The sequence below is a fragment of the Haliaeetus albicilla genome, chromosome 21, assembly GCF_947461875.1.
Source record: "Haliaeetus albicilla chromosome 21, bHalAlb1.1, whole genome shotgun sequence".
NCBI classification, from domain to species: Eukaryota; Metazoa; Chordata; class Aves; order Accipitriformes; family Accipitridae; genus Haliaeetus; species Haliaeetus albicilla.
The window spans coordinates 13,842,027-13,851,203 of NC_091503.1; the positions used below are offsets into that span (position 1 = coordinate 13,842,027).

At 51.0% G+C, this 9,177-nt stretch overlaps 1 protein-coding gene across 1 annotated transcript; it reads right to left on the minus strand.

The window, feature by feature from the left end:
* Positions 1–430: 430 nt before the first annotated feature.
* FOXQ1 (forkhead box Q1) lies at positions 431–1,966 on the minus strand. Its single transcript, XM_069808979.1, has one exon. It carries the CDS (start codon positions 1,827–1,829, stop codon positions 561–563), a length of 1,269 nt encoding a protein of 422 aa, XP_069665080.1. The 5' UTR covers positions 1,830–1,966; the 3' UTR covers positions 431–560.
* Between the last annotated feature and the right edge of the window lie 7,211 nt (positions 1,967–9,177).

The window sequence follows — 9,177 nt, forward strand, 5'->3', positions numbered from 1 at the left end:
AAGGTTTCTTTTGGCACAGTGATGCATCGCTTTGCAGTACAGACCTCCGGCTCCGCAGCAGCCCCCGGCCCCCTCCCTTTCTCTCTCCCTGCTCCTCCCGGCAGGCGCCCCCGGCCCCCCCCCCGCCCTCCTCCCCGGCCCCCCCAAGTGCACAGCGCGTCCCCGGGCTGCCGCCCCCGCGCCTCTCCGCGGGGGCATCCCCTGCTCCGCTGCCCGGGGCTTTGGGGACAGGGGATGCGGGGACAAGGAGGGAGGACAGAAAGGAGGCGGCGAGGGAATGGCTGAAGTCAAGTAGTCTCAACGAACAGTAAGAAGCACTTGAGGCTCATGGCTATGTCCAAAACGACAGTTGGGTCTGGGTTGGTTTTTTGGGGTTTTTTTTTTTTTTTTTTGGTTTAAGTTAAACCCACTGTCATTTCATTAAGGCACAGTCACCGAGGCTTTCGCTTTGGAGGCTTTGGTCGCCTCTGGAGTTAAAGTGCGGGATCCAGAGCCTCCTCCTTTCCCCCTCCCCGCCTCCCCGGGCAGGCCCCTCGCAGGGGAGGAGGGGGGGGGCTCCATTAAGCCAAGGGGGTCTCCACGGCGTACGGCTGCAAGGAGGCCGAGCCCCCCGCCGCCGGCTGCAGCGGCCCGGCCAGCCGGAGGGGCCTGTAGAGCGGGGAGCCGGGCGGCGGCCCCCGCCCGCCCTTGGCGATGACGCCGGGGCAGACCGGCGCCCGCGGCCGCTCCGCCGGCTCGCCCCGGGCCAGCGCTTGCCGCCCGCCCCCCAGCAGCAGCGGCGGCGGCTCGCCCAGCCCGTAGGCGCAGAGCTGCAGGAGGCCGCCGCCGTAGAAAGCGGCGGCGGCGGCGGGCGGGGGCTGCGCGGCAGGTGGGTAGGGGAGCAGCGGGTAGAGGCCGGGCAGCAGGTGCGGGGCCGCGGGCGGCGCCGGCCAGAGGAGGCGGCCGTGCGGCGGCTGCGGGGCGGCGCGGGGCCCCGCCGGCCGCCGGAGGAGGTTCTCGATGGCGAAGGAGCTGGAGAACTTGGCTCCGCCGCCGCCGCCCGCCGCCGCCGCCGCCCCGCCGCCCGCCGCCGCTGCTTCCTTGGCGGAGGCGCCCGGCGCGCAGTTGCAGGGCGAGGAGGCGCAGCAGCACCGCGGGGAACCGCGGGGGGACGCGGCGCCCGCTCCGGCCGCCTCCTGCGGCGGCGGCGGTGGCGGAGGCGGCGGCGGCGGGGCGGCGGCGGCGGCGGGGCGGGCGGGCTGCGGCGGCGGGGCGGCGCGGCTGAGGCGCTTGCGGCGGCGACGGAAGACGCCGTCGGCGAAGGTGTACTCGCTGCTGGGGTTGAGCATCCAGTAGTTGTCCTTGCCCCAGGGCCGCGCCGGGTCGCGCAGCACCTTGACGAAGCAGTCGTTGAGGGAGAGGTTGTGGCGCACGGAGTTGCGCCAGCCGGTGTAGGCGCCGCGGAAGAAGGGGAAGCGGCTCATCAGGTAGTCGTTGATCTCGGCCAGGGTCAGGCGGCCGCCGGCCGAGTCGCGGATGGCCATGGCGATCAGCGCGATGTAGGAGTAGGGCGGCTTCGGCCGCCGCGTGTAGGGCTTCCCCTTGGCGCTCTCGGCCGCCGGCGGCGGCGGCTGCTGCGGCGGCGGCTGCTGCTGCGGGGCGGGGGGCGGCGGCGGCGGCGGGGGGTGCCCCGGCCCCCCGGCCCCGCCGCCCGGGCTGTTGGCGGCGCAGTCGCCGTCCGAGCCCAGCTCGCTCTCGGCCGGCGCCGGGGAGAGGGAGCCGCTGCCTTCCTGGTCGCTGCCGGCGCTCAGCTTGTCCTCGTAGTGCTGCGAGAACACCTCCAGCTTCATGGCGGCGGCGGCGGCGGCGGCCCCCCCGCACCCCGCGGCTCCGCTGGGCGGGCGCGACCTCCGCCCCTCGGCGCGGCCTCAGGGGCGGCGGGGGGCGGCGAGGCGACCCCGGGCCGGGGGGGGGGGCTTCTGACCCCGCACCGGCTTGGACAGCTCCGCGGCGGCGGGCAGGGCAGCGGGGCTCCGCGCCCGCCTCACCCGGCCGGCCCGGGGGGGTCGCTGGCCTCTTCGCCGCCGCTGGACGCCGGGGACGGGCGGGGAACGGGGCGCTTCCTCCGGCTTCCACCGCCTTCTCCCCCGGCGGGGCGCTCGCTCGCTCGCTCGCTCTCTTTCCGCCCCCCCTTTTTTCTCCGTCTGGCTCCTTACTCTCGCTGCTCCATGGGGCCGGAGGAGAGGGGCGAGGAGGCCCCCGCGGAGAGCGGGCGGGCGGGCGGCTGCCGGAGCCGGCTCCTCTCCGCGTCCCCGTCCCCGCCCCGAGGCCGGTGCTGGTCGGGGCGCTGCCGATGTTACCGTCCGGCGCTCCCCGGGCGCGGGGAGAAGCTCTGGGGGGACGTCGGGGTGAGTCGTCTTCCCTCCTCCGGCTTCGGCCCCCGTCAGCGCCGGGCCGGCGGGCTGGGTCCTCGCTGCGGCGCGGGCAGCAGCCGGGTTATTGGGGTGATTAGTGTTATTGTCATTATCTCTCTCTTCCCCTGTGGTTCTGTCTCTCTCCACCACTTTCAGACCAGCCCATTATAACGCCGGCGAGAGGCGGAGCCAGGACAAAGATCTGAAAGGGTGGTGGGTGGAGAAGCAAGGTAGCAAAGGTGGGTACGCGCTAATAAGCCGTATCGGAGCCGTAATTAGCAGAGATGACAGCGAGGTCTTGTTGGAAAGTTATTTTACGAAACTTGTTTGTATTTTCTCCTGCCAGGTCCCTCCCCTTCCCGGGTATTTCGAATGAAGCCGCGGTTCGGCGCGACTCCGCAGAGCCGGGCCCGCCTCCCAGGTGTAAAATGCAGAATGACTTATAGGTGGCAGAGCAGAACCTGTAACATGCCGTGATTTATTTTAAGAGCGCCGTATATAGCAACAAGTTGTAATGTGACAGCTCAACAACCTGTTGGAAAATGATACACGGACGGCTTCGCGCTTGTGAATTCCTAATGATTTATGTAGCCTGACAAAGTCGTTTCAGTCCTGGCCCCTCTTTCCTTCTTGTCATAACCGCACCCGGTGCAAGGGGTAAAATGGGAACAGGTAGGCAATGCTGTGGGCTTTCGCTACGAGAGAATTAGCCAAAACCTTAGCCTTAGTTTCAGGTGTGTTAATGTGCATATAATAGCATTGCTTGATCTCTTCCGGACAGTGCATTTGTAACCTCTCTCTTGTAACTGCCACTTTCCAATAAAATCTTTTATTGTTTTTTTTTTTTTTAAGCAGTGGCTTTGCTTTGACATTTTTTTTTGCACATTGTGGATCTATAAATTTTCCATAAAAACGGGGACAAAAAGTGTTCCATAATTTTACCTAGATGCTTTTCTTTCTAGAAAAATAAGTCGTGATTTTGGAGTTGGTTTTAGGTTTAAGCTGGCAGGGTCTTACCCTCCTTCAGAGGTTTTGCCTCCTTCAACAGTATGCTAGGCAGAACAACTCAGTGAATAGAGCTATACGGCAGTAGCTTCTCTGAAAACTCCCTGTTCTGTCCTGTCCTGCTCGCTGGTCAAAGTCAATTGCAAAACGCCATTTGACTTCATATGGCAGTAGCGCTAGCGTCTGCAAAACAATAACAAAACAAAAACATCAGCAGAAATCTCGTGTGGTGCTTATATTTTATTTCTCATATGTACACTTTGAATTTTGTGTCCTGGAGTAAGAGTTGGATTGCTCCATGTTTTCCAAAAGCAGTCTTTCTAAATCGGACCTTACTTTAGAATAAATACTTAATGCAGAATCACTCCAGTTAGGACTATGCTGTTGCAGTCTGGCTCTTAAAGAGTGTTTTGGAGAGGAACATGAAAAAAGGCAGGTTTAAAAGACTAACAGAAGAAACAAACAGCGCTACTTTCTGTCTCGATCGCTCTTGAATAGAATATATGTCCCCCCCCGCCACACCTGCATTTTATTTCAAAGCTTTGCCATTTCTTCAGTCTGCATGAGTCTTAAATAAATACTGAACAATGAGAGGTTCTTCTGTCCTTCTGGTTGTACTCTTGCTACCTTTAATAATAATAGGTTTGATGTCTTCCTGTTCTCACTAAAGCTGTACCAGTTCAGAAAAGCTGGCAATTTAGAAAGACAAAAATAAGAGGAGGGAGACCTCTCTTGGTTCCTTGTTGTTGTTGTCTCCATGTAACGTAAACCAAGATCTTTCAGTAAAGTGTTGCGTTAGCTATAGGTGCCAATGTTTGTGTTTAAGGGTATGGGAAAAATCTATCATTCCTTCCAAAACTTGTATTTCCTAAGATGATGCCAATGGCGAGGGTAGGTTTTTTCCTCTTCCTGCTTTTGTTGTAAATAGCAGTGAAGTAGCGATGATTTGCTAGCTTACCTTTGATGTTTATTTTATTACCGTTCCACTATTTGTATGGAAAATGTACACATTGTCTCTTATCTTTATTCAAAGAACTTAAAAAGTCATTCAAATGCTGTAGGTAAACACGTCAGACATAACAAGCTTTTTCACAGCCATACTTCAAGACTAGGAGTGGATGGCAAAGCTGGTTTTGCAAGATTTAAGAGGGGACAGAAGCTTGTGCTCAAAATAATACAATTACAAAGATAGCTATTAACGGCTGGGAGCAGGGAGCCCTTCTAAGATCAGCGCTGATTCTTGTGGTGGCTCAAGGTCCCTTTGCTGCCTCTGAGCGAGTGACTGTTGTAAACTGGCCCTTGAAATCGGTGATGGCTCTTACCTGAGAAAACACAGGAAGGTGCTTATGTGAAGGACTGTGCGTGGTTTAAAGAGAGCCTTCCCGGCCCAAGTGAGAATGGCGTCAAGCCCATTGCTATTACTGCCCATGAAACAACGAGCAAAGTTGTAAGAAGTGGTGAAATAGTCCAACTACTCCCGTCTCTCACCACTGAGAGTATATGTAACCTCAAGTCTTTTCCTGCTATAGTTTTTTAAAAGGCACAGTATCGCCTTCAGGTTTATAAAGATTAACACAATCATCGGAAAAACTGATTCTGTTAAGTAAACTTCACATCAAAAGCGCTTTGATGTGCTGTATTATAGCAAAGCCAAACACTCCACCCCCATCACCCCAAGAAAACCTCCAAAAACCTCTAGTGAAGCAATGTGAAAAAAAATCTAATTCTTTGTTCTAAAATGAAATGTCTCTTCCTCTTCAGAGCAGCAAAGCGGGACTTTTTTTGATGTATGACCCCCTCTTTTCCTACCCAAAACAGTACCCAGTGAAAGACAAAGGGGAGAAATGTGAATGGTTGCTTGAAAAATCACACACTCAACTTTGCTTCCCATTTTCTGTAGTATTTGACTCATTTAATTCAGAAATAGTAGAGTGTGCCAATGGGTATTTGGAGGTAGGGCAGTGTAGTCCTTTGCAGTTTGCTCAAGCTATGAATTGTAAAAATATTCCTTACTAAATGTAGCAAAATGCTACACTGTCTGGTGGTCGTGGGTATATTTTTGGTCGATCCAGTTGTGTTGTCTCCGTGGTGTTTTAAACCATGATTTGGTTTTACACTGCAGCAAACATCGTGCGAAGGTGTGTCAAATCTGTTTTTTCTTTCACCCAGTCCTTTCTTACCATCTTCTCTGCCTTCTGTCCCTCCAGACTGCTAACTAGATTAGAGAGGGCTTCCAGATAAGATCATATAAGCACAATTGGTCAATAAAGGTCTCTCTGTGGTGACTGGGAAGGTCCTATAGTTAGTGGTATGCAAGCTTATTTGTACATCTGAGATGTCTGGCACAGCAGCTGGACAAAGTGCTTCATCATCTCTTCTCCTTCTCCTGTAGCAAGCGGCAGGAGTGCGCTGCCTTGCCAGGAATGATGAAACTGGACAATGCAATACACTACTCGAGCAACAATAGACCAGTTCAAAGAGTTCTCTTTGGATGGGCTGCTCACAGCAGGAGACGTGCCTAGCATGCATAAATGAACTACAGAGTCTGTGAAGGTTGGCTAATTGCACTATGTATATTTTTACAGTCGAAGGAAATCCAGCTAGAGACTGAGCTGTAAGAAAGGAGGTTAGTGGAAATTCATTTAGGCCTTGAGAGGAAGGGTTTGATCGCTGAAGCAGAATGCAGGTCTGCGTGAATTCCCACATTGGGAACTCTACAGATTTGCACTTTTTCACGAGGACAGCCATTCCCTGTGGGCAGAGATTTTCTCATATATTTGGCAGGTACTAAGAGCTGAATTTACAATGGGGACTTCCATTTCAACTTTGTTTCACACAGCCTTTATTTTCTTGGGAGCTGTTGCTCAGTATGCAATTTTCCCATGCTGAGAGCTTAGTATCACTTCCTCCCTGTGCCCACTTCGTGTCCCATAAAAAAGTCCACATCTAAGCAAATTTCATTTCTCCAGCATACTGGATTGTGACAGAATGGGCAGGGACAGATTTTCTCCTGTGAAGAAGATGACATTATTGTGGTTGTTACTAATGCTTAGTACCGGAGAAGTAATTCCTGGTTCCTACACCATCCTTTCCACCCAGAGATCTCAGAGCTCTCCCATTTTACAGGCAAAAAGGAGTGAAGGGGAGCCCTGCTGAAAAGCGTTTGGCAAGTCGGATGCAACCATCTGTAGAACTGAGCTCTTCAGAGTCCTTGTCCTGCGCCGTGTCCGCTCAGATTTCCACCACGAGGCCTCGTCAGAAGCATTTAGCAAGGAGCTGTCAAAATTGAGATTGCTCTGTCTTGAGACTCAGATAATTTATAGCTAAGTCTCTCTTTTTACTAGTGCTATGTCAAGCCTCAGGGGCTTGTTGAATGGGGCTCCACGCTGGCATAAGATGAACCTCTCTGGAATATATTGCAGATCTGCAGTCTGAGAAAGTACATGACATAAAAGAGTGCAGGGTGAGCAGTGAGGTTAAGTCAACACAGTATTTACAACATATTTCGTGATGACTTAATTTAGTAACTGTCCCCATAGGCTTTTCTCATAGCTGATTACCTGGTTTCATGTAACTGCACCAAGAGACAGAAGATCCAAATGGTGATGGACTTACGGGTTTGTGGATCTCTTCAAGGAGATTATTCTTACAGTAAGAAAGAAACTGGTATTGGAAGGCAGCGCAGGTATTGATAAGTCTGGATGTAATTGTCAGGATGGAATTGCTTGCTAAGAGACAGGCTCCACCACAATTAGAAGTTATGTTGTGTTATGTTTGTTATGAAGTTATGATGCAGAAGCCATTTGGTGAAATTCTGTGGCTCTCTGCCAGGAATAGTGAATGTTTCTTGCTACTGGTGCCAAACAAACTTAAAAAGAAACCATCATAGCTTGTTATTGCTGGTGCCAGACCAAATATCTGTTGGCGCCAAACTTGGTATTGATGCCAGAGGCTTGCTATCACTGGCCCATGATATGAGGAAACATCGGCTGAGCTGTTACAATAGCCTCTTATTGCCTTCAAGTCCATGCATTGACGGAGCAGAGCGAACAACTTCGTGAGAGAAGTACAGCAAAAGTAATCGAGAGCTGAATGGCTTTGAATGTGTGATGGAGAGTTATTGAACTTTGCTAACCCTTCCTGGTATACACCTAAGCCAACTCAAAACCACATATATTTTACACGGGTAAACAAGTGACTAGAGATACGAAGGATATGTTTCCATTCAACTAAGTTAAAGTACTATTTATAGCACGGTAGATTAACAAATGAATCACTTTACCAATAGTATTCCAGTTGAACAGCAATAAGTATTCAACGTGCTTCCTGCTGGGTTGGGTGGGGTTTTTTTTGTTGGTTTTTTTTTTTTTTGTTTTGTTTTGAAAAAGCTATTTCTGGGTTGAATCCCATGATTTATATAAACTTTAGCCAAATCTGTAAATAAAAAATGGTGTAAAAAAAGTCATGATTTTTTCCCCCAAACCAAGTCAACTGCATTATAATGGAGCTATTCAGGAGCAGGCCTTCCTGTGGTAGGTAGGATTTGGCAGTAATGCCCCCAAATTATGTCTCTCTTGTGCATGTTCTGTCCTCCGTTTGCGGTTTTCCATTTTCCTTCCCAGCTTCAAGATCTGAATCGTCATCTGTCGAGTCATTTTGATCTAATCCTCCAACCTCTGAACAGCTCCAGAACAGCATTGGTATATCTGCAGTCTGGTCTGTGCTGCTGCTTGCTTACTCCTGGGACAGGTAGCATAGTTACACCGAGGGTACATCTAGTACCGTACCTCAAGGCGGTGGGGGATGGGGGTTTAGAACTTCCAAACCATGTTCCAGAAATCAGGTGTGTTTTCACCACTTTTCAGGTGGTGGAGAAATGCAGTAAAAGCTCAAGGAGCTGGTTCTTCAGCTGCTGCAGGTGTGACAAAATCATTAGTTTTGTTGAGTTGGCATGGGTTGAGTATCTGATCTCCAGTTTGTAGGTGAGTTTTTAAGGGATTAGCTGAATTTCAGTCTCTTGAAGGTGTGAACGAACATACTGTTGCCTCACACATGTGAAGTTTCTTCCCTAAAGATGTCAAAGTGCTTTGTGCAGAGGATGTTGGTACTTCTGTTCTCTAAGTAAAGGTTCACAGGTTTCAAATGTCTTGGCCAAACTTACATGATCTAAGATGGATATAGGACATGGCTTTCCTAATTCCTGAACTACTGCTCTACCTACTAACCCTGTTGTTTCCCTGAACCTTTACATATACTTGAGTAGATTAATAATTAACCTCCAAGTGGGGCACTTTGAAGCAAATGTAAAATGAAACCAAACACTTGTCTTGGTTTTTAGTCATACCAGATTTGCAAGTAGGGTGTGTTTAAATGATGCAGGTAGATAAAGTCTTGTTAATTTAGATTAGAGTAAAAGTCAGTGCCTTATCAAAGCAAGTGACTAATTAGGAAAACTATTACCTTTTGGAAAAGAAACAGTTGAACTATCACTCAAAATTATTTTAACTAATTGAACAGTACTGGTATTTATGCTGAATAAAGGCTTGTGCAACTGCTGGGGAAAGGAGAAAGACTGAGAGCTTTTCCCAGGAATTGCCAGTGTTCTGTTTTTTGATAATTCTGCTTTTAGAAACTTAACAGTACTTGTCATCAGTGTGTAAACATGGGGGAGGGACGAGAGTCCTGTGAGTCATCAGGGAGCCAAACTTACAGGATTTAAGTGAAGAGCTGCAGCATTTGTATTAAATATACTGCCTTCAGTCTCTTCTCCTTACCAAGC